This window comes from Scatophagus argus, chromosome 20 (assembly GCF_020382885.2).
Source record: "Scatophagus argus isolate fScaArg1 chromosome 20, fScaArg1.pri, whole genome shotgun sequence".
Taxonomy (NCBI): Eukaryota; Metazoa; Chordata; class Actinopteri; family Scatophagidae; genus Scatophagus; species Scatophagus argus.
In genome coordinates, this window is record NC_058512.1 from 6,655,179 (window position 1) to 6,680,384 (window position 25,206).

Genomic DNA, 25,206 nt, shown 5'->3' on the forward strand with positions numbered 1-25,206 from the left:
CCAAACAAGATTGACATTTTAGTCAAATGAATTGCTTTGATACAGAACTTGTGCTCATAATTCAAACACGAAGGACTTTTTTGGGGAACAAACCCCGTGATAATGTCACCTGTCTAATATATCTAAACGTTACGGATTTCCACATGGACTGAACCCTCCAGCCTCCCCCAGCCTCTCCGCTCGCAGCCCGGGCTGAAGGAGGGAAGGAGGGGAGGAGGGGGGGCAGTATGGGGAGGTGTGACTTCCAGCCAACCCGTCGACATCTCCGGAGTTTGGAGATCGGTAAAAGATGAAGAGCTGCTCTCCTCTGTTGAGCGTGGGAGAAGGAATTAAAGACCCACATGAAATCACGGAAACACGGACAATCTACAGATCAGCCATGAAATGTGTGTCCTTCAATGTGCGTTAAACTTTCATCCAAACCCTGACTGCGAGCATCCCGTGGTAAGTTACGACTCACGTTTCAGGGGAAAACCAGACCGCTGCGATAGGAACAAACAGACTAACTGCAGCTTGATTTACTGTGAAAGGAACTGTGTCTTCATTAAACTGTACTGAGTGATTAAAAATAAGGCTAAACATTTTTTAATTATTTATTTATTTATTTATGTTTAATAAAAAGGTGAAGATGAATTTACATTTTCAAATGAGCAACTGATAAGTTGGGCAACGGTCCAAGACATCTCTGTAAACAAACAAACAGCATCGTTTGGATTTTAAGTTTGCTACACTTTTAAAAGTTTTCTGCAGGCATTTGTTAGTCTTGGTGGACTCTTGTTTCCATAGGACTAAAAAAAAAAAAAAAAAAAAAAAATCCTAAATGATTCATTTAAAATCAGATAACACCATGAATTGCTCTATTACCAGATAATGACAACAGCCTACATCTGCTAATTTCAGTTCTAGCACTCATGTTCTCCATAACTTACATTGCAGTTGACCACAGTGGATCTGCTGACACTGGACTCTTTGCTCACTCCTGACATCCAGTGTCAGCAGCCGGTGCTTTCACGATGATCAACCCTCAGATATACCTCCACTACAACTACACAGGGAAGCTGGACCACCGGCCCAGTGTGGGCACAAGCCCCGGAACTGTGGACATCAAAACCATCGTGTTCCTTATCATATGCAGCTTCATCGTCCTGGAGAACCTCACCGTGCTGGTGGCCATATGGAGAAACCACAGGTTCCACAACCGCATGTACTATTTCATCGGCAACTTGGCACTGTGCGACCTGCTGGCTGGAGTCGCTTACCTGGTCAACTTGCTCCTGTCTGGAGAGAAGACCCTGCAGCTCTCACCTGCCCTCTGGTTTGTCAGAGAGGGAAGCATGTTTGTAGCACTTGGTGCCTCCATTTTCAGTCTCCTAGCCATTGCCATAGAGAGACACCTGACAATGATCAAAATGAGGCCTTATGATGCCAACAAGAACTACAGAGTGTTTCTGCTCATCGGGACATGCTGGCTGATTGCCATATCCCTTGGAGCTTTGCCTATCCTCGGCTGGAACTGCCTGGACAACCTCCCTGATTGCTCCACAGTCCTCCCGCTCTACACCAAGAAATATGTAGCTTTCTGTATCATAGTTTTCATGGTTTTGCTCTTAGCCATGTCAGTCCTTTATGCCCGTATCTACATCCTGGTTAAGTCCAGCAGCCGGAAGGTGAGCAAGCACAGAAACTCTGAGCATGCAATGTCACTGCTGCGCACTGTCATCATTGTAGTTGGGGTCTTTATTGCCTGCTGGACGCCCATCTTTGTCCTGCTCCTGGTGGATGTGGCGTGTGAGCAACGTTGCCCCATCCTCTACAAGGCTGACTGGTTCATCGCGGTGGCTGTGCTCAACTCAGCCATGAACCCAGTCATTTACACTCTGGCCAGCCGCGAGATGAGACGAGCCTTCCTGGGTCTGGTGTGCGGCATTTGCTGTAGGGGTAATGCTTCCATCGGTGGCAGTGGGAACAAGCTGGAGCCCAGCCGCAGCAGGAGCAAGTCGTGGAGCAGCCAGAACAACCCCAACCAGAGCCAGCGGAGCTCCAGGCAGGCGGAGTTAGACAAGGAGCAGGAGAAAGGCACAACCCACGGCGAGGTCTCAGTTGTGGCAGGAGGGGCTGCTCAGGCTCAGGCCCTTGACAATGACAGAAAAGCCTGAAAGAAGGGAGGAAGATACCTACAGTAGGAAGGTGAGGGCGGTCCTGATCTATGAACAGAAATCAAGAAAGAAAGTCAGCTGTGACTTATTTAGAATGAAAGACTTCTTGATTTGAATGTAGGCTTGAGGCAGAGGCTGCAGGGCAGTGTTTTCCAGTTTGTGACTGATATATCTGCAACATCCATAATTGGGAGGTTAATTAAAATGTCCACAGTTGGCATTGGAGTGATGAATATTTAAGGCCAATTGACCATTTTCAATGACACGCTCAATATTACCTCTTGTGTTGAGTTCAGGTCATATTTCATCACTGTCCAGTTGGAACCATGTAGCTCCAAATTTGGTCATGTAAATTAAGTTCAATGGAGGATAAAAAACTATTTAAAAACATGTTGATGTTGAGATGTGGAGGTATGTGGTTTTCGAAGGAAGAGACGATTTGCGAATGAAAGGTGCTCTTACCCTTGAAAGAAAAAAAAAAAACATTCACCTTTGTGGTTACTGAGGTGGACATCTGAGTCAAATAAGAGGTGAATAATTACGCAACTAAAGTGCAATTATAGTCCTGCAAAACAATGTAATGAAGACTGATTGTAGACAATCACTAATGTAATTACAAACAATGTAAATTATTTATTATTCTATACATAGTCAAATCTCTTCTTTTGTATTTACTCAGTAATACTACGGTATAATTTACTGTAATGAAAACTGCATTATAAATTGTATTTGAGCTAAAAACATAATAACACAAACTTTTACTATATCAGTAGCATCACGTTGAACCTGCATCAGTTATTGCTGTACAAAGAACTAATGTTGCTGATGTAGTTTGTGCAACATCAGCAGTTTTAAGTGAGACTAGGGCTCCATCTACTGGTTAGTAATGGTAGATGACGTCCTCCATCCTGACTTGCTGCATGTTCACTACACAAGCTCTTTGCTCTTAATTTTACTACCAAATTGAAACTGTGTTTTTCTTGTTTCAAATGTTGATTGTTTCAAGAGGTGGAAACATGTTGTATTAACTTAAAAGCATGAAGCCAGTGAACTGAAGGAATTGGCATGTGGATGCAGCATGTGAAATGTGCAGCTATTTAGAAGATGAAATATATTAGCTTTTATACAAAGTAAGAACAAAAATAAACAATAAAGCATTTAAGGATGACTCACCTGGATCACCAGTAGAGAGCGCAGCTCTGCCTTGTTACGTGCAGTGTCCTCCTCGTTCCTTTGTGAAAATAACTTCACCCGCATTACAAATAAAAAGATGGCGTCTATCCATGCAGGTAGTTTTCTTTTTTGCATTTCCAGGTTTAAGGAAATGTAAGATTTCTGCAATGCAGTGGATTTGAAATCGTTTGTGTTGCTCAAAGCAAAATAGCATTGAAATAATCAGTAGAAACATCTCTTTACTGAAACAACATTCCAATTGCTCTGGGTTATCCAAAGACCTCACAGCAAACCATTTTCATGTCATGATGTTCTGTTTTTTGAAGGACAAGGACACTAATTTTGGATATTTTCTAAATCTAAAAATCTGGACTAAAATAAACTGAAAATGTGAATAGCAATATGTCTTTCCTTTTTTTTTGACAATTTGGTTAAATGGACCCTTCAAAATTTTAGAGGTTATTGTGACTGCAACCGACTAAATGCTGCATCTACCATAAACTAAAAGGTATTATTATTATTATTATTATTACAGCAGAGGAAACAACTGAGATTCTACACATTCACGGTTTTATTGCCAACAGTCATACAGAATAATGATAAACCCATACAACCAAAAGATTAAATCTGTAAACATCATTTGGACTTCTTGTTTCTTTGTTTTTATTTCCTTTTTTTTTTTTGACTCTACCTGTTCCAAAATAGTGAGTTTCTGTGTGATTCCCTCCGACAAAGATTAATATGTAGAATCTGGAAATGATACATTTATAATATATAATAGAGAGGGAGGGAGGGAGAGAAAGGGACAGATAGAGAGAGAAAACAGTAGTCTCAAGCAGCAACACGCAGCAGGGCAAAACACAACCTCTAGTGAACAGGCATGCCCCATTGAAGATCAGCTATTGCACTTTGAAGAGAGAGAGAAAGAGAAATAAAAATACCATTTGTACAAATAAAAGGCACATTTTCATCAACAGAAAATCTGGAAAGAAGCCATGTTCTTTTTGTGTCCCAGCGTGTTTGGTTGTGTAATTTCTTTACGCCACGCAGCTAATTATCGTGTTATCATAGAGATTCAAGTATGGAGTTTTAGTTTTGTTCCTGCTGTATTTGCTTTGTTCAAAACTTTGCACATTTTTTTTTTTTGCCAAGGTGATTACTGCAAATTATCAGAAATAAAGACTGATCCCAAAATAAATCACTACATTAGCAGAGTGCTTTTTAAAACTTCAGCACATTACTCCTTCTCTCGAGATATTAGATTTGATGAAATTATGTCACAAAGAATTGGACAAAGTTAAAAGTAAATGGCAGATAACTAAATCACAATTAAAATAATATAAAATGATTCTTTGTGCCGTTTTCTTCTCACACCTCTCTAAAAATCTCCAATTTGTCAGGCTCTTCCTTTCATAGGGACGCAAAGAATCGAGGAATGTCTTATCAGCTTAAACCGAAATGGTGCTGGATATTTTTTTTGTATATAACAATCCCAATACTGCTACTTGCTAAAATGAGTTGTAGTGAGCATGTACTGTACACTCCCTCTTGCAGCAAAATACAGGCACGTTATATTACATTGCATCTGTCTTGTCAAACTCATTGAACACACGCTGATTTTGGTTCAACTGAAGTGGTCCAGTGCATATCAGATACAATGCCCCATTCATTTGGTATCCATCAGAGTACTGACAATAGTAAGGATGAGAGCATTTAAAAAATCTGTTGCCAGAACTGCTGTGTACTATTTCTAGAAGTCATTTCAAAATTTTGGATTTCCACTTTAAGAAAAAAAGTCAGTTTAACCTAAAGAAAGCAAACTGTTCTGAGGAATGGATTGCGTACAGCAGACTGCAAAATGCAAATTAACTCTGGCCCATCAAGCGATAATGGTAGAAGACTTGCTCCTTGAGTTTGATTTTCCCATACTGTACTGCTTAAAGCAATACACAGGCAGCATCCTTTGCCACTAATAAGTGATAACACAAGAGAACTGAAGTGCGTGTGACTAACAGGGTAAACAAGCATTTCAGTGATGACATCTAGTGGTGGTAAAGTAGTCTTGCCATAAGACATCCACACATAAGTGAAGGTGTTCTACTATTAAACATTCTGCATTTAGTGCACACTGTGGGAACTCAGCAATTAGTCTAATTGAGTAAAATGTGGAAATTACGTCGCAACACATTGGTAATTCGCCTCGGTACAACTGACACAGGATGGTATAACTGACCTAACTTTCTGATTGTGCTATTCATTTGTGATCATTCGAATGATAAATTTTAAAAGATCACCGAAAAAAAAAAAAAAGCTGAAAATGTCAATCAAGAATGTGAGAATATCCACTGCATGACTCAAGCCCTGAAACTAATCGACTACACATCTAAAAGAAGAATCCAGAGAAAACCAATTCAGAAATAATCACTGGTTGAAAAGCATAAATATTTTTACAGTGTCAGCATACACAAGCACCTCTTTCAAATAAAGGGGTATCAAGGTCTACGAACAATGTCCACAAGAACGGTTGATTTTAAGTCATGCGACTGCAGTGACACAAAAAATACTTCATAAAAAAGTTTTTCTTTAAAGCCATTGACAGCACTATGGAGGATGCCTGTTTGCACCCCGACACTTTGTGACTACTGCAAAGCAAAACACATTCAGTTCTAATTCCCAATAAAAGCAGATTTCATATAGTGACTAATTGAGTGAGCTGTCACGCTACTGGTGCAAGTAAAGGAGATTTTTTTTTCCTAAATTAATTCATTATAAACAGCATTTGTTGTCCAAACTGTTTTTTTTCTGTTTGTTTGTTTCTTCAACCTCTTAGCCAGCAGTTCCTGTAGAAATGTGGTTGTGCTTGACAGACAAAACTAAAATTTCAGGTTTTTATTCTAAAATACTCTTGTTAACACCTCTTTGAGGTTTGATTTGCACTTCAGCTAAACTACAAGAACAACTGTCTTTTTTTAATCTTTTAAAACACCAAATCAAGATATTATGTCCAAATGCACCTATGTCTTCTCAAAAATATAGCATTTCAGTCATCACAACAAAATAATAACAGTTCTATAAATATTTTTTTTATCTTAGACAAATCTTGCGTCTTCCAGTGCCTCCAGTAAAGTAACCACAGGCTGATTTCCCAAAACACTGTTATGTGAGTGAGTCATAGAGCCTTTAAGCATCTTCTCTTCATGTTTCATCTTCAAGTTTCAGGATGGTAGGAGAGACTGTCCAGAGCTTCCTATTTCCCATCAGGCATTGCAAGCATCACTGTTTCCTTCCAACGGGCTGTAGGAGACAAAGTTCACTCCCAGCTGACACAATTGGCAGATTGTTGTCACGGTGATGGCCAATAAGATGGGTAATGCTGTCAAATATGTGATCTTTTGTCCGTACCTTTGAAAAGAGAAAGAGACGTTAAATGTCTGTTGTTTCCTCATAAGTTTAACTTTAGCAAAGTTTTCTACTCACTGTCACCTACAGTATCTCCACGAAACACACTCTGCACATCTTTAACTCCATCTTACCGTGCCCTCAGGGTCCACCAACAGTAGATGTTTGGCCAGTCCATTGTGCATGCCCGTCAGTACGTAGGACCCCGGGTTGGTAGTGCTCTTACGGACCAGGAAGTCACCATCATCTTTCAGCAGTTTCTCAGCATCACGCCGGCTCATGATGCCATGGTACCACGTCTGGCCCTCCAGCTCCTCCTGCGCCCTGAAGGCCAGCGAGCGCACAAGAAGAGGGCTGGAGTTGTCCACGGATGCTGCTTTGTGAAGACTAGATGCCTGGGACTGGGCTGCCCCTTGAGACGGTGGATGGGACTGCGACTGAATGGCATCCTCGAAGGGCTCTTGGGGAAAGTGAGGGCAGTGTCAAAAATATGTATTAAGAGAGGAAGGATTCCTGTAGCAGCTGTCAAGACTCGCAAACTGTGCTAAACCATCAAATCAGCTGCTATAAATGTTACTATAAAAACCTAAACATGTCTCTCGAAGGCATCACAGGCTTGGACGTCAGTGTCTTAATTTATTCATAGTGGTAAAAATGTTGTAATTATAATTTGTTTTCCATTGAAGAGACAGTTGTTTGGAAATGCTGTTGACGCAGGGGACTGAAAGACACAACAGTCTCAATTTGAATATGGCTAAAGATGTTTACTGCATGTCAGTCCTTCTGTCCCAATGATATAAGCACACTGTGAAGTTTTGACCAATAGTAGAGCTACAGAAGGAGACATGCACAGGGTTTATTCAATGCACATTCCTGCCAAAGGTTTCACACCACTCCACTGATCGACAGGTGGGCATAATGAAGAAGTAGACTGCTAACAAGTAAACATGGATGTAAACAATAGATGGATTAAAATTGGTTTTAAAAAAACAGCTTAGTAGTAGCTTTATGAGGAAGGAGGTGCACTCAACACATTTGTTAGCTCTCAAGGACAGTTGTGGTTTTGGTGAGCGAAGCTGCAATGCAAACAAAAAAATTCATTTCATAGGTCGCCTTCCTGGAAAATCACGACATGAGGTCATGCAGCACAAACATAAATCAAATAATGCCATTTTTAAAAGACTCCTGATCCTTTGCCTCTCCTATTGTCATGCCGATGATAACATGATATACAAAAAATTCTAAAATACCCATAAATTATTTTATTTTGATACTCTTAAACAATAAGATTAAGGGAATCTTTTTTTCTGCTGAGCTAATGGTGCAAATCCTTACTTTATGACTGACTAGTATAGTTCAATAAATTTTCCTGCACTATATAATAACCTATTATATAGTACTGCAATTAACTACATATTTAATAACTTTCAGAATCAATTAGCTGAATTTTTCCACATTGTGTTGTACAATATCTGATTAAATGATGATTTCCTGACATGCAAGTGCTGGAGTTGTGCTGGAACAAAGTAAAATGCAGAATTACAGTAGGTGGACAATGCGTTTGGATTTCATTTAAGAGCAGTTCACTTTTGAATAGTACAGTTCACTGCTCACATATAATTAGTTTCATGGATTCTTTATACATAGCTACACACCTCTTCATGTCACTGATCTTTCATGTATAATAATAGCAAGTCTCAGGTTAATGTTGAAAGGAGGAAAGAATTAAGTTGCACACTGACATTAACACCGCCTTCCAATTGTGTTCATGCTGCTGTGGTGTTATTATGATGCCGCAGTGAAGTCGCTGAGAAACAAAAGCTAGGAAACCCCTGTAATTAACAACTCGGAGTAGAAAGTCGTCTTACAATGTTGTTATGAATGCAAGTCAGCGATCCTGTTAATATGCTTTGCAATGCTTTAGCAGGTGAGTCTTAATTAGTGCTTCCAGATTCACTACTGAGATCACATGACCAACAGAAACAGGAACTTCACCTGCACACCAGGCAACACTTACTCATGTCAAACAGGTCCTTCTGTGGGCTCTCTTTGGCTACAGCTGCCATGCCCTTCGTCACATTTTCTGCCTCCGCCTGGAGTGCTGCGAGCACCTGGGCGTCGATTTGCTGAGTGTTCACATACGCGGGCATCTCTCCTGTTTTTGGTGCTTGATTTTTACTGTCTGGCAGACCGCTTATATCGAATGATCCTACAGTGGACATTTGGAGACTATGTTTAACTGATGAAATTCTGCAACATGAAATATGTCCTGTGTATTTTTCTTACCTTGTTGTATGAATATGGTCCTTCTTTCTTCTCCCCAGTTTTCTCCACAGTGCCGCCCCTGGTAATATGTCTGATCCACAGTGCCAGGGCCTATCTAATGACATACAGACACACAGTAATCAGTTGAGACATATTACTCATTTTGAAAACATTTTAAAAAAGGACTCAACATTAATGATGTTAGTGAGATTAACTCCACATCAGAACAAAAATTATTCCATACAAGTTCCTGAGATTAATCCACACGAACTGAGTTCTACCTGGCATCCATCTGGTGCTGCATTCTGATTGGCCAGCCGGGTGTCAATGAAACCTCCAGGGGGTGGCATCTTGCCAGGAATGTTGTTATAGTAAGGATGTTCTACTGACTCCTCCTCTTCCTCTGTCCATGGTAACTCCTCCATGTTTAATACCCTGAGAAAAAACAAAACCAGGATTTGAACATGAAACTCAATACTGTCTGTGTTCTCGTGCTATGCTGGCCTGATGCTAGCAGATAACTGGGCAAATTTTTGGGTCTGATTCACCCCTCCCTCTATGCAAAAGCCAATGTGAGCGAGTTGACCAACAAGCAGAACAGAAACATGGCTGCCGACAGCATGAATAAAACTTTTGTCCGAACAGGAGAAAACAAGGACAAGCTTGAGATCCCAAGTCTCTGGAATTGCCCCTCATTTATTGTCAATACCAAGTATGTGGATGTGTGGCTTGACTGATGACTAATGGTGTGTGTGTTCTTAAGCTTAAATTATTAGAAATCAGTTACATTTGTGCATTTGTCTCCCACAACTTAGTCAGTCAGTCAGTATGTTTGAGGGTGTTCTGTGCTCCATGAACACCTCACCTGTCATGTGTGGAGGAGAGTTTGCTTGAGGGACACTGCAGGTACTGCTGGAAACGAAGGTCAAAGGCCTGGCCGATGGTGCTGATGACGTCCTGAGCCAGCCCGTCAGAGCACTCGAGGATGTGACAGGCTGACGAGGGTCATAGGAAAAAAAAAAATGTAATGAGCATGTTGCATGTAAGATAGAGTCTGAGACATTGTGTGAAAGGAATGAGCGCCTACCTCTTCTGTTAACAGGATCCTTGGCTACATAGGCAACATAATCTGTTGTGTCCTAAAAAGAGACATTACAAACTATGAAATACAATTATATCTTCACACCACAATTTTTATTGTCTTTTTAAGATGCTTTTCTTACATATTGGATTAAATACCAGTGATGGAAAGGTTGAAATTTGTATTATTGTTGAACAGTACAAAGTGTGATAACACATTCTTTGCACTGTAAATAAATGTACTGCAAAATGATGTGGTCTAATTAATTATTGACAGTTTATTTGTATTGGTAAATAAAATCTTTCTGTCATGTAGCAGTTTAGGTTTTTCTTTTCACAGGCCACCGAGGTGCTTACCGGATCTCCACCTGATGCAAATGAGATGGACTGCATGTGATGGTTGGCTATGATCTGTCAGGAGCAAAATTACATAATACATATGAGTTAGCAAATACCTCATTATACAGATAGAAAGATACAGATAGATACAAATGGGTTCAGTCAACACATGCATACACTTTACAATATGTATCAGAATTTGGTTAATTAATGCTTTTACATAAGAATTAGACAACTGGGACACACTGACCTGTTTGCCGTCAGGGGTCATCAGGTTGAGGCTACTGGTGGAGATATTTAGATTGATGGACATGCCAGCAAACTGCAGGTTGCTCTTCCCAAGGATACTGGACAGAGCTTTGGACGGTGGCTGAAAGAATCAGACAAACAAGGCACATCGTAAAGGAAAAAAAAAGTTTTTGTTTTTTTTTTTTTTTTGGGAAAAAAGGGCATTTTTACTTTTATTTTGAGTGTTAAATGAGAAGAATCCATCAAATACAAGGCAGCAGCCAGCAGAACAAACCTAGCTTTGTCCAGAGGTAACAAAATCCACCTACCAGCACCTCTAAAGCCCACTTATGGACATGTTATAGCCCACTGACTCTTTCTTGCATGGGCGCAGTGACTTCCTGAACCACGAAGTAGTGCAACGTATAACATCCTGTGAAACCGTGATGATTTTGTACGGATTGAACAAACAAGATATATAATACGTTAACTACTGAGATTTAGAGGCACTGGTAGCCTGATATTTGTACCTTTGGATGGAGCCAGGTTTCCATGCTAAGTTATACTAACCAGCTGTTGGTTGTAGCCCACACATGCCGAAAATGTCAAACTACTCCTTCAGGAAGTATTATCCGTTAAAGTGTAATTTCAACGCTAGCAAATGAATACAGAAGAAACATTACTATTCAGTCGTTGTATTGATTACAATTTGGACCATGCAAATTTCATCTAATAATAGGCTGCCGTGATGTGTTGGATACTCAAGATACTGTTTTGAGTGGTGATTTTGATGAAGAGGGGAGCCAGAGAGGCCAGACAAAATTAACCAAACCCATTCAAAATCCTCAGAGTGCATTTGTCACACAGCCAAAATAACATTATCTTACATCTTACCTCCGCTCTGAGAGAGTAACTAGTCGCTGCCGTGTGTTATATAGCCAACTCTTCCCTGACATTTGAACAAGCTCCAGAGAGCAGAGTAATGCTTCATTTCACACCCCACATTCAGACACAGTCTTCTCACACGCTGCGGACACATGCACGCGCACACACACACACAAGCTCAGCCTCCTGATCACAGATATTGTGCACTACATGAGTCACTAAGCACTGTGCACGGTGTGCAATGCATCGTGGGCTGGAGCTACGCCCACGCACATACAGTCCCATACCTCTTCATCTCTCTTCTCTCTCCTCAGCCTCTCTCTTTTCTCTATGTAAACCCCCCCCCCCCCCCCCCCCATCATTTCTTCCTCTCTTTCCCTGTCCCTGCTTTTCCTCTCTTTTTACAAGGAAGGAAGGATGAGAGGAAAAAAAAAACAAACTTTGAGGCGATGCTATATATAGAAAATGGCAGGGTAAACGAATATCTAATGCTGTTTCCTCTTTTTCTCGCTACTGTACCTTTCACTAACATTCATTTTCTCAGCTCTCTCACGTAGGCATCACTTCTCCTGTGATCACTCCATCTCCCTCCCTCCTTCCCTCCTTGTCCATCCATGTACCTTTCTCTTTCGCAGAGCTCCTTTGGTCCCTGGAACAGCCTCACACACCAGGCTGATGGCTTCCCTAGAGGGGAGGGGGGAAAAAGGATGAAGCCAAGATGGTGACCATAGACAGCCAGAGAATTGCAGTTTGTTTGCAGTTTGCTTGTTTGTTTTTTTATATTAAGCTAGACTGCATTTATAGTTACTATCCATGCCAAGATAACAAAAACAAGAGTGTGTCAACCAAATTTCCTGATAATCCATTCAATAGTTTATAACATTCAGGGATGGGCAGTAATGGATTACATGTGATCTGGATTACATGACAAAAACAAAGCAAATGTGCAATATATCAAAGTAAGTCATTCCTCTCAGGTTTACCAGTTTTGCTAATTTTAGATTAGATTTGTTAATGATGATAATGGGCTGTATTATGGGTTTTGTTCCTTTTTATTTACAGTGAAAATGGAAGATAGACATTTTCAGTTAAGTTCTGCTGTTGAATTAGAGCAAAGTCATCTATGTGGCCCTTGATTAAAAAATAGCAGAACTGACAAAAACTTGCCTGGACTTATTTTTTGTTAGAATTCAGATTACATTAGTTTGTTTTTGTAATCCAGTGGATTACTACTAACTACAGAAATTACACATATAATTTGTCATCTGACACAACTATGATAAAGTCCGTGGGAATCATCCTCTGGGGACCATGAACATCTGGTCAAAATAATTACTCCTTTTCATATTCTGGTTTTTATTATTTTATTGTATATCTGGATTTTATTAATTACTGGACTATTCAAGAATCCAGAAAGAGAATAAATTTAAAAAAAAATGTACATTTAGTATATCTAAACTCTACAAGTTGCTACAGGTAAAATGAAATCAGCTTTGCCTGAGAGAGACCTGAGTCAAGATTCATTATACAGTGCAGAGTATTTTAAATGATGGCACAGGGAATATTGCAAATATACTGCACCTCTTGAAACTGTGCAGCTGTATCTATTCATTATACAGAAGTACTGATCACAGAGTAAAATCAAAAACTGTCTTCAAGATGTGAACTGTTTTATCTGCAGCAGCCATCGTGGCACTGTGCTATCATTTTTACGGAAAAGACAGCAATACGTGGATTAAACAGCGGCTAAAGATGGAGCTGCTTTCATGCAGAAAAGCTGACAATGGTTTCATGACAGAAACAGAAACGTTAATTTATTGCATCCTTTCTACCTGGATAAATCACACACAATAGTCGGTTCTTTTAGAAAAGGAGGAATCTAATAATAGCAACAGCATGAGACATAGCTTTATCTCTTTGTTTGTCCATCTCTCCCTCTCTTTATTACAGGGAAACAGCAACTCACAGTGAGAGAGAGAGAGAGAGAGAGAGAGAGAGAGAGAGAGAGAGAGCCTACAGCTGTGTGGCCTTGCAAGCTAACGTTAGTCTGGACTGACTCCAGGAAGTCAAGCATAAAAGTGGACATGACACAAACCGATTCACTGTTGGCCTTTGCCTCACTGCATATTGGACAATGATTTCAAAGACACACACAGAAGAGTCCATGCAAGCAAACTGTGATAACAGGCCATCTAAATGTAGTCTAATCATCAAAATCATCACATTTTTAAATGGGATTTATTTATTTATTTATTTTAGAAGAGGTGGACTGCACATAGAACCTTATTAAAAGTGAAGACTAATGTTATGCTTGGAATTAAAACATTTATATCTGCTAAGGCATTGTCAGAGAGCAGTGATCTTTATTTAAAAACAGACAAAACTAAATGTACTGATCATATGAGACATTAGGACACAGACAACAATTCAAGAGATATATTTTTAATTTAGACACACTAAAACATCTGGTCATGACCTTCATGCCTATTTGAACTAACATTACAGTCCATTAAGTTTAACAAACAATGCAATTCAAAACAAATTTGAATATTTCTGCTGTTGCTTTCTGTCGCCGCTTTACATGTTTTCTGCTGTTCTTTTCTGCCCCCAAATTTGCTGCTACATTTTTTGCCCGCACAACCACCAGAGTCCTAATCACTGTGTGATTGAGTCTGAGTCTGCTGAAGTACACAAATTATAAACAGACACAAAAGTCGTGCAGGTAGAGTTAGCAAATGTTCAGCAGATAAACTGAAATGTAAACTCAGACGAGTACATTCTTAAAGATGTCTGTCATAACTAACTTAGTTGCAGTGTCTTGGGGATTTTATGAATGACATTCATCCTTGCTAACACGTTAGAATAAAAGCTAAACTAAGCTAACTAATAGGTAGAATTTGACCAAGTTCACAGTGAAAACAAAAACAGTGAAATATAATTTCGATACACTTTCTGGCACAAGAAAACACAGAATATGTGGCTTTAAACACTGATGGAGTTTTCATTCAAAATGTAGGTGGTAAAACACAACATATCTACAATACTAATCAGAAATTATCTGACATAGTTAACAATTACGCTATGTTACAGTCTTTATTGTGAACAAATATTTCCCACTCTTGTGTGTGTTGATTGTGGGCATACCTTGTAATTTGTGATCTTGTGGTGAAGTCCAGGGATCTCATTGATCGAAGGACTTCAATACAGCCCAGATACTGGAAAGAAAAACATAATATTCTAGGTTAAAAAAAAACCCCAATATATTCAGCAAGATACATTCAGAATGTAATGACTAGTACAGAAAAACACACTTGATTTACCAAGTGACTGTGCAACATTAACTTAACGTTTAGGCTTCTGCTTGAAAGAAAAATCCTGAAAAGCTCAATGTGACACAGTTAAAGTGGTGTATAAAATTGGCCAGGCACAACAGGTTAGGACCAATTTCACCTATCATACAGCAGGATGGTATGAGGACTTCAGAAGGCCTATTAGTAGACAGATTTCCTGCTTTTTTAAACAGAAGCTTTCCTATGACCTTCATTTTCAGATTTAAAGGAACTCTTTGGAGTATTTGACCGCTAGTAGCGCCACGGAGCAGTGTTTTTGTGAGCAATTCCATGATTTGTTTGCATTTTGAGCACATGCACAAGGGCATACATGCATATGGGTGAGTATTGACAAAGTATTGCAAATTAAATACCAGGCGAATCCACTGAACAACCAAGATACTTGTTCTAAGAAAACTACTAGTGAGCAAAAGATGTAAAGAATGTCAGAATGAAAATTGGCTTTTTAATTGTTTTATGAGAAATAAAATGCATTCCTTGTTTGGTCACTGTTTTGATTGTTAAGCCTCAAGGACACATACAATGCATTTGAGTAAGAAATATTTATAAGTTTGTTTGTTTACAATAAAACTCCACAGGGTAACTTGATGTTGCTAATCTTCCTTTTTCAGAATACCCCACACCAAACACACTGAGTGTTAAAATTGATCATTTCAGTTATTATCCTATCATCCCACCTTCATCTGCCTGAAAAGATGGAAATACGACGTGACCTAAACCCGTGTTACTTCAGCGAATGTGTTTTCATAAAACCACTGGTACAAGCTGGAATAAAATTTTAAACAAATGCCTGTTCAAAGTGATTTGGAAACTGCGTCAGTGTGTTACTATGCCACATAAGGTGACTATAATCCTCCTATCCCACAAAACCATCTTCAGTGGCAGCCACCTACTCACATTACAACACCTCTTCTGATTAATATTGCACAGACTGGGAACATTTTGTGCTGACGAGTTCCTATCGTTATTACAATCACATTCATAATCTGGCTGTAAACAAAACATCTAGACACACTAACGTTTTTATTTCCACTCCTTTTCAGAGAGACATAAGTTATTAGAATCATAACTTTCACATTATGGGAACCCTTCTCTCCGGTGAGCATTTTGCAAGCACCAGCAAACAAATGCCAAATTTGTCAACTTGACGTTTGCAAAATTTCTAATGTTATCTATTTTTGGAGATGGTGGGATTGAAGTGCACAATTCAGCATGGCCAAAAATATATCAAACAGGTCTAAAATTGGTAGAGACCTATTCTGAGCACAACAAGGAGACATTATTCGCTTGTGCTGCACAACAAACAAGTGCATTGTTCGCACAGTAAAACTGAACTTCAAATGAAGTAATTAAATCAATGCGAGGGTGGCTTTGAAGAGCCTACAAATGGTCCCAGTGAACTTCTAAGTGATCACAAGTGACATCAACAAAACAAAACTACATACACAGAACTGGCTTCATAACAGGCAAAGATCTTCTGAAACATGAAATCATAGACCGTACCGTTGTTGTTACTTACTGGAGTTTAGATGTGCTCTGGAGTTTGAATTTCCAAATATAAAAAGACGCTGTCATATTTAGTTTCAATGAGGTTAAAGATGTCACAAAACTTGTTTTAAAATATTATAGTCCCATTCTCTATAGTATAAGCCGTCAAGTTAAGAGGATAAAGCACTTAATTAGTAAACTGAATAACTACACAAATCTGCACCAAAGAAGGATGATAGACACGTATGGATTATAATGTGAGCAGTGAAAGAGATCACATGACATGTTTGTCTGTGAAAGGAGTCACTTATAGACCTACAGAGTTGTTGCCCAAATTTGCAGTTCCCAGAAGCCCTAAAAGCTTTATTTTAGTTAAAATTGAAAATTAAAATTAAAGACTATTTTTGCAAAAACATAACATGGACTAAAAGTATGTGTGTAAACAGTGTCACTGTCAATCAGTGTCCCTTTAGAGTAATGGTGCATGATGTGCGCGGAGTGACCACATGACGCTAATTAAAAGTGCTGTGAGCAAAACACCACGTTGAACTCAATACTCACAGGACTCAAACCACAGGACAAGCAAAGGGTGGGAGGGGGACACAGGCCGGAAACATTTCCCCTCTCACAGTGTGGATGCTTTCAGCAGCATTGACTGGGCATATAAGCGCTCCCGTCCTTAATGCAGTTAATGGAATGTCATGCTGGTCACAGATACTGTGGGCTTTGTTCAGGCAAGTTGTAGTAGCCGTCATATGTCGGCAATCATAATGTGTAACTTGATGTAGTATATAGCACATTTCACTAAGCAATCTGCTTCTGTATGCTCATTCAGTCCTCCAAAAACTAAGCCTTGCTTTTTTTTTTGTTGACGTGATGCATGAATATAAGGTAAATGCACACTTTACTGCTACGTTACAGTTTCAGCGAAGATGGTTTGTTCCATTTTTTTTCATTCACTTTATACCTTGAAGAGTCGGGGCTCAGCATCATCGCTCCTCATGCTAGTGACTCATTGCCAGCATGATGACATTCACAGCTCTCATGGATGTGCGCCAGCTTTACATGATGCATGATGGCTGAACGACATTAACTTGAGATACAGATATGATGAGACAAACATGCGCTGCATGTCTCTTTTTCTAATTCCACCATTTGACTATCTGCGAGCTAAAACAGCCATACGGCTCACACGGATGCACAATGTACAGAAATAACACATCACCATGGTTACAAAAGCAAACCGCTGCAGCTCCACATACACAACACAGACAGAAATACTGTATAAATTGAAATGTTTACAGCATGCTCAAAATGACACTGATAATTGCTGTATTTTTCATTTTTTTTCATCAGAGGTTTTTCCTGGACTTTTACCCAGTGTTGACCTTTTCTATTTCCTGAATCATTCAATGTCTTTCTGGTTGCTGCTTCTTCACTCAGGCTTCTGCTGTAGCCAACCTACATACACCCACTCAAGGGCATGAGGGCATGTTGTGATGTGCCATTGAAACTATATTATCTTTCCTATAGGCTCCCCCCTCCCCACTTCTCATCTCCCACCCCCGCAAGTACCTAAGCTTGAATCATTGAAAGAAAAGAGAGAATGTGTAAAGAGTAAGAAAATGAAGGGAAAAAATGAAAAGAGACAGGAGGGAGGCAGAGAGACCACCAACCTTCACAATGTATGTCACTCCTGGACCAGAGATCTTCTCGCTCGAGTGTAGCCATCCTCTCGAGGGTTTGCTCACCAGTGCACCACCTCCACCTGGATTCCAGTCCACCCTGCTGGGCTGGAGCTCCTCCAGCCTGCTCTTCTTGCTCATGCCGATGGCTGGCTCCAGCTGCGAGCAGGGGGTCGAATGGGAGGCCGAGCTGCACAGAGAGCCGCCCACACCAGAGGCTGCTGCTGCCTCTGCTGCTGTCGCTGCACTGGGGTTCGGGCAGCTGGAGCTGCCTGAGCCCGATCCCCCACCCGCCTGCAGCTTAGACACAGCCAGGTCCTTGACAGCCGAGGGCAGACTCTTGATGCCCAGCAAGCTGCCTGAGTTGCTGAATTTCAGGCTGGACACCTTGTTGATGAGGGTACAGAGGGTGGTGCCTCCATCTTCCAGGTGGTCAGAGCCGTGGCTGGTGGGGGTGCTGGAAGCAGTAGTGGTGGAGGAGGACTGGACCTCAGTCGGGGGTGTGTAAGATGTCTCGGCTGCAGAATGGGGGGTGGCCGAGACCTTGGGGTTCATGGACAGGCCGTGGAGAAGCTCATCGACGGATGTTACTGACTCATTCCTGAAGCGGTTGTATTTGGTACGGTGAAGCATACCCTTCTCTCTCTTGCTCTTTCCCCTCTCTCCACCAACCGACACGCACAGCCTGCCTCTTTCACGAGTGTGCTGGCAGACGTGGCTGAGCCGTGCTGATTACCCTCTCCTGTAACATAGCAGCAGCAGTACAGGCAGCAAACGCCTTTTAGCAATCACAGGCCACCTGACTGTAATTTTCTCTATTGAGGTTACAGTGGTGGTTGTGTTGAGCTGCTGCTGCTGCTGCTGCTGCTGCTGTCGCCAAAGTCCAATCTGTTCTCAATGAAATCCAGAGCTGCAATCCAATCCGTCAGAGTGAAATATACAGACAAAATCCATGAAGCATTGAGTCAGAAGAAGAAGAGGATGGAGAGAAAAAGGTCTCATAAAGGCTGCCAGTGTTCTGGTGCAGCTTGTTTGGTTTCCAGCGGTGGTGATGCTCCTGCTGCTGCTGATTTCTAGCTTCAAAAATCCAAAAAGTAAGAACAGAGAAAGGTCTATGTTGTCGATTATCACGGATTCTGGGAGGGAAGAGCAAATACTCTCTACTGACTGCTGCCTGCCTGCCTGCCTGCCTGCCTGCCGGCTCAGAGCTAAAGCATGACTCACTGATCTGAGAAAACCTTCTCAACAAAAGGCTTGCTGAACACTGCAAATCACTTCCTGTCGGAGGCAGAAAAAAAAAAACCTCCCACTTACAGCACACTAGAACCAATCAATTTTTAAATTCCCCAGTCTGATATTTGTTCCCTGTAAGTCTTATTTGTTTTCGTGAGAAAAGGAAATGAAAAACAACAGGAAGCTTAACTGTTTAACTTACTAACATAATTATTCCTAATAATGTGATCGAATTCATGTTATGCACATTTAGTATTTAACAAAGTGGATTAACCGGTAAAAGCTGGATAACATTCACAATAAACTAATCACAGAAATGATGATAAATGAAAGCTAGCGTCCATTTAAATAACAGATACAGTCAGAGCGCGTGTCAAAATAGAGACGTCTTCGATTCAAGAAAAAAATCTCTATTTAAATGTTCCATAAAGGTGTCGCTTTCCTTAAAAGACAAAAGAAAGCTCTACAAATCAATGAAAGCAAGAATACTGTAACATTTTAGCACAACTGGAAATACGCAACATCATTAATATATTGTCCATGTTAATTTATAATAGCTGCAGAATATGTGAAGACATCACTCCTGGTTCGCAGGCATTAATGCAAAAAATGAATAAAGCAACCACTTACATTAAACAACTGTTTTGAGGACATTTGTCTAATGTGTGACTCTAATTCTTCATCAGTATTCTGCAACAAAGGAATAAAATATTCAGTTCCCAACAAGGAAGCAGACAGAATCTCACAGTTCATCTAAAATAACCAGGAACTGGTCTAGGTTGAACTGCATGAATGATACTCAAATAAACACAATATGAATGGCATGTTTCTCAGGCAGATGAGTCAATAAAACAGCCAAAAGGATAACAGAAAAAGCCCATGAGTCTCCTGAAAACCAGCAGCAATGAAGCATCTTTGTCTCCCCGGTAGCGGAAAGCACACAGCCAGACACCATTCATGTAAAATGTCCTCAGGAGCATCTAGCAAAGCCGAAAGACTGACACTCATTCATAAGCAGCTTCCGCTCTCACTCTGCTGCAGATTTCGCACTGCAGTCCCTCCCAACATCTCTCTTTCCTGCCTGGCAAATACAGAAAAAAAAAAAAAAAAAAAAAAAAGACAGCACGTCTGCCTTCCCTCCTCAGAAAGAAAAAGGCAAACACAAAAGCAGGGAAAAAAGGCTGGCTCTCGCAAATCAAGAAAGGAGGCAAAAAAAAGACAAAGGAGAATAAGAGCAGAGGACAAAAAGCATGCAATATTTAGTCTTTTATGTGAATGAAATAGCAGGGTGGCATACCAATGTTTCTGTGAATGGAAGCAAGGCCTTTCTGCCTCTGCAAGGCAATCCCTTGGGATGGCATGGTCTTATCCAATGAGGAGCCGGCTGGATGACTCATTCAGGGGAGGCTTGCAGAATAGTGGAAGAGACCATTACGGACGCAGGTGTACGTTTTGTTTTCCCTTCAATGCCCTTTGGAAATAATGTGTGCATCATCACATATGTGGTGTTTGCATAATTTATTAACATCATTTTCTGCTGATAAAATAAGAAACAAGAAAAACATGCAGGCAAGAAATATGAGGCAAAAATATCACCCCCATGAGCTTGATTGTCACCATTATCAGCTTTTTTTTTTTTCCACATTCATGCGAACAGTTACCACCTACACGTTTAATTAGTACTTTACTGTTTATATGTATGACACTAGATAGTACAAATACATCAGCACAGCCAATGAAATTGGGTTGACAGAAATTGTTAGATATATTTGGACAATTTTTTTTTTTTTTAAAAAAAAGACATAATTAGCATCTTTTTGACTTTAGAATCATATCCTGTATGCAATGATTTTGTAAACGTCATCCTTTGAAATTGTATTACCCTTAGTAATATTATTACCCTCTGAGACAGTGATCATTAATTTTTAAATCTTTTTAGTGTCATAAGGGTTTATGACTCCCCCTAAACAGAGAGTGTACTTTAGAAATAAATAAATGGAATAAAATAAATAATAATAAGATATATAATAATAAGAAACAGTTGACAAGACATCTCCATCTGCAAATATATACATTATATATACATAACAAAAGAGCTTTATGTTTCGCATAAACAATTAGTTTCCCCTCAAAGTCACATTATATGAATATATACAAACAATAAACGCATAAAGTTGGTGTTAAATTAGAAATAGGGGATTTCCCTACACTGATTTGTCTGTAGAGGCCTGCAACAGTATCAGCAACAAAGCTGAACAGCCCACTGACCAGTGCGATGAGTTATCAAATTCATTTGTTTTGAATGTTTTCAAGCCTCAACCAGTGCTGCTGTGGCAGCTGAAGCAGCAAGAGCAGATCAGGAAGTTGCTGTAGCAAAGAAGAGGAGGAGGAGGAGGAGGAAACAATATGCTGCTGTGGGAGAGCAGAGGTTGTCAGCATTATATATTATTCAGTTATTTATTTGTCTCAAAGTAATTGGCAGTTAAAACATTTGTAGTGGAGCACTTAAGATGCGGTATTATTTAATAATTCATTTAAGAAAGCACTGGTTTGTATTTCCTTCCGCTGTGGTTTTATAGTGGTTTCTGAGTGGATTGCAAAAACCTCTGCTGCACATTGTTGATCCCTTGACCTCTCCTTTAGCGCCATCATCAGGTCAAAATGTATTATTACCTGCAATATTAATGACATTACCAACTACCAAAGCTGCACTATTTCTCTAATTATCTAATGTTAGCATGCTAACATGTTATACCAAAATGATGAATGTGGTAACCATTAAACTTGGTATACATCAGCATGTTAGCATTATTACTTTGAATGTTACATGCTGATACAACAATTTAGCCCTTCAGTCTCATAAAGCCACTGCCATGGCTGTCTTCACTGGCAACTATCTTCATACACATAAGGTGTCCAGTCAGGGGGAGGCCACTGAAGGCCCACCCATCGTTTCTTGCTGCCGTTAAGGGGAAACACAACGGGGATGAGTTGAAAAGAAAAGGCGGGAATATGAATATGTGCTTCTGCTGGAATAAATGTAGGCTGGTCACTGAGGCTGTTTCCTGCTTACTAAATGGTGCTGAGTCATCCCTCAGCTGGAGCTGATGCTGCAGCAGGGCACACAGGCCACAGCATGGAGCTTCCTGTGTGATGGAGTCCATCTGTGGACAGTTCACAGAACATCTAATAATAAATGAGGTAGCACAAATATATAAAGACGCCTGACTTGCCTGCTTGAAAAAACTGAATGACTATTTGAAAACCTTTTTTTTTCCAAAATAAGAGCACGCTGACAACATATAACATAAATGATTCCTTTGTTAATTTCATAAATCATGTGCAATAATGAAAAACATCCAAAGAATTTATATGAAACTTATGCGGATGATTATTTAAAGTTGATAGCATTTAACAGCCTGAGAATAAGATAGCATTATTTAATACTATTTATAATGTTTGAAGGAAGTAACAAATGTTCCATTACAGTTTAAGAGCAAATGAGAAAGGGGAGACTGAGCAAAAGAGCATCCACTGGCGAGGATAGCAGCAGACACTTGACAAGACCTACTGTTGCCAGGTTACTAAAAACATTCAAAAAAGCAAGAGTTATTTTCAGACTAGCTAGAAGCAAAATAACCACAAAGAGGGCAGATGCAGGCAACTGGTAAAATGTGACCAAAAAAAAAAAGTGCGTTATTCATCGACAGCACAGAGTTTCAGAGATCTGGCTCATGATGTAAGTTTGAAATGTTTCAGGAGACTTTTCACAATAAAACATGAATGTAAGGTACAGATGACAGTAGACTATGAGTGTCATTGCTGAGTAAAGCCAAATTATATTATGGCTGTATTTCATTTATTTGTACTGTGTAAGTTTTCTCTGAGGCCACCTGATATTCACTATCCAGATGCTGACTCAAATCCCCACCGTTTCACTTCTTCAACCACAATTTCTCTCCACCCAAAGTCTAAAATCATCAGTGCCAAACGAGAACTGGAAGACTGGTGCGTATTTGTTTCGGTACGTCATCTTCTAATGTCCCATGAGCAACAAATGAATTTTTTTTTTCACAATTTTTGTGAAATTGAAATTTTGACCGGCACTAGACTTAATGTCCGCATATCACTGAGGTGATTACAGTTTATCCTGAGGGACGTGGACATCTGGATCAAAATGACCAAATTTTATTTTGCAGTCCATTCAGTTGTTGTTTGGATATTTCACTAAGAAGCTAAAGTTATTGTTCCAGCACTGATACTGTATGTTCACACTACTGCTGCAGGTTTTGCTGCAGGTTACAAAATGACGACGACAAATAGTTGACCTATATACAGTTTACCATTTATATAAATCAATAACACCCACACTGATGTCTGTTTGCTGAAAATAAAAATAAAAATTACCCAACACCATTATGTTCCCACTGAATGGAATTTCTAGTCATTTTCTTGCCCTACATCCATGACCTAATATCAGCCTGATTGTGACCATGTTTCAATAGCATTACTGACTGCGGTTACACAATTGTGCATCATGTTTCTTAAAAGCTCAGTGAAACACAATCAAATGAATAGCAAATAGGGACGAAGTTGATAGCCTACTTGAGAAGAGCAGAGTGATGTAAGAATTTCCTGTGTGGACAATAACATCCGCGGCCTTCAGAGCTCATTTTCATAACCATGTCTGGGGCATCGATTGAGCTTTCTGTGAATGGTTCATTAAAAAAGCTGCAGAAGTGACGGAAGCACAACAGCATCATATGCATGAGTGTGTGTGAGCGTACATAAACGCAGTAACCTTATACTGTATATGCCATATATATATACATATACATATATACGCTGGTGATGAAAACACAGTTAGTCCAGTATTTAAATCTCTTTAGTGGATACAGCACATTGCATGATTTCATTGCATTAGAGAGAGGTAGTCTTTATAAATTTGTAATATTTAAACTATATAATCTGTAACTATGTGACCAGGCCGTATCTTTGAAAATATATGTATTTTTGTGGCATCATCTCTCAAACCTGAGAGAGACAGAGGGGCCTAGATGTGTGAGTGCAGTTTTATTGCCAAACATATTCTCAGCAAACTGAACATATAGATGAGTAGCATCTACACCTTTCAGCGCTCAGACTTTTGTTTGCTGTAAATGCTTGTTTCTCTTCATTTCATGAGGACAAAATGTTGTTAAATAAAAAAACAACAACAACAACATGTTGACAAATATGAGACAGGGGCAGATAAGCTGCAAAAGAAGCGTGAAACAAGAACATTGGTAACATAACTACTCACCTGTGACGGGATGGAACCAGATTCTGGTCACATGACCAAAAGTATCCAATCGGAGCTCTTGTGCAATTTAAAACAATAAACCAAACGTGAGCGGCTGTCGGTTCTCAACATAATAGACTTTATCAGGAAACATGTCTCACAGCCGAATAAACTTTTCGGACAAGTACAACGACGACCATGAGTACAGGTGAGCACATCTATGATATCCTTCGCAAACATGGAACTTTGTCATCAAACCTCACAGAATAGCCTACTGACGCTGATTCCTGTCTGTCTAAACCCCCCCAAATTGCCGGACATGTTGTCCTGCCACAGGAAGTGGCTCAATGTGTTCCCCGATTGCGTCTGATGTCTGAAGACAAGTGGAGACCATCGGGACTGCAGCTGTCCCAGGATGGATCCACGACATGATCCGCGCACCAGGCACTGAATGCAATAACTGGGACCCGCAAACATCACGCTGCTCACTTTGGAGTGCAAAAAGTAGCGCTCAGTAGTCCTTAAACAACATGATTCAAGCAGCAAACTCACTGTGCCAAAATTAAGAAAGAAACTTTGAAACAGTTGTCTTTATCCGCCTTTGCCTCCTTTCAGATCCTCCTCTTCAGAAGATCTCTTCCAGA

General features: G+C 40.0%; 2 protein-coding genes and 1 long non-coding RNA gene across 9 annotated transcripts; 2 read left to right on the top strand and 1 right to left on the bottom strand.

Annotated features, from left to right (window-relative positions):
* Positions 1-3,968, top strand: LOC124051195 (sphingosine 1-phosphate receptor 3). Its single transcript, XM_046374263.1, has 2 exons — positions 1-444; positions 937-3,968. Exon 2 carries the CDS (start codon positions 1,014-1,016, stop codon positions 2,154-2,156), a length of 1,143 nt encoding a protein of 380 aa, XP_046230219.1. The 5' UTR covers positions 1-444; positions 937-1,013; the 3' UTR covers positions 2,157-3,968.
* Positions 3,886-24,721, bottom strand: shc3 (SHC (Src homology 2 domain containing) transforming protein 3). Of its 7 annotated transcripts, none has more exons than XM_046374260.1 (16): positions 24,584-24,717; positions 23,887-24,012; positions 20,579-20,752; positions 19,912-19,971; positions 18,040-19,121; positions 14,670-14,740; positions 12,146-12,209; positions 10,663-10,782; positions 10,431-10,484; positions 10,081-10,132; positions 9,859-9,988; positions 9,275-9,428; positions 9,015-9,108; positions 8,746-8,937; positions 6,863-7,188; positions 3,886-6,731 (listed from the first exon to the last, which is right to left on the bottom strand). In XM_046374260.1, the coding sequence occupies exons 5-16, from the start codon at positions 18,679-18,681 to the stop codon at positions 6,603-6,605; spliced, it is 2,028 nt and encodes a 675-aa protein (XP_046230216.1). In that variant the 5' UTR covers positions 18,682-19,121; positions 19,912-19,971; positions 20,579-20,752; positions 23,887-24,012; positions 24,584-24,717; the 3' UTR covers positions 3,886-6,602. The 7 variants fall into 7 exon arrangements, with proteins under 7 accessions (XP_046230216.1, XP_046230215.1, XP_046230214.1 ...); XM_046374259.1 differs by having other exon boundaries at positions 18,040-19,125; XM_046374258.1 differs by lacking the exon at positions 19,912-19,971 and adding an exon at positions 22,355-22,445 and having other exon boundaries at positions 18,040-19,125.
* LOC124051196 lies at positions 24,639-25,146 on the top strand. Its single transcript, XR_006841785.1, has 2 exons — positions 24,639-24,770; positions 24,899-25,146. It is a non-coding gene; the product is annotated as an uncharacterized LOC124051196 (long non-coding RNA).
* The last annotated feature ends 60 nt before the right edge of the window (positions 25,147-25,206 follow it).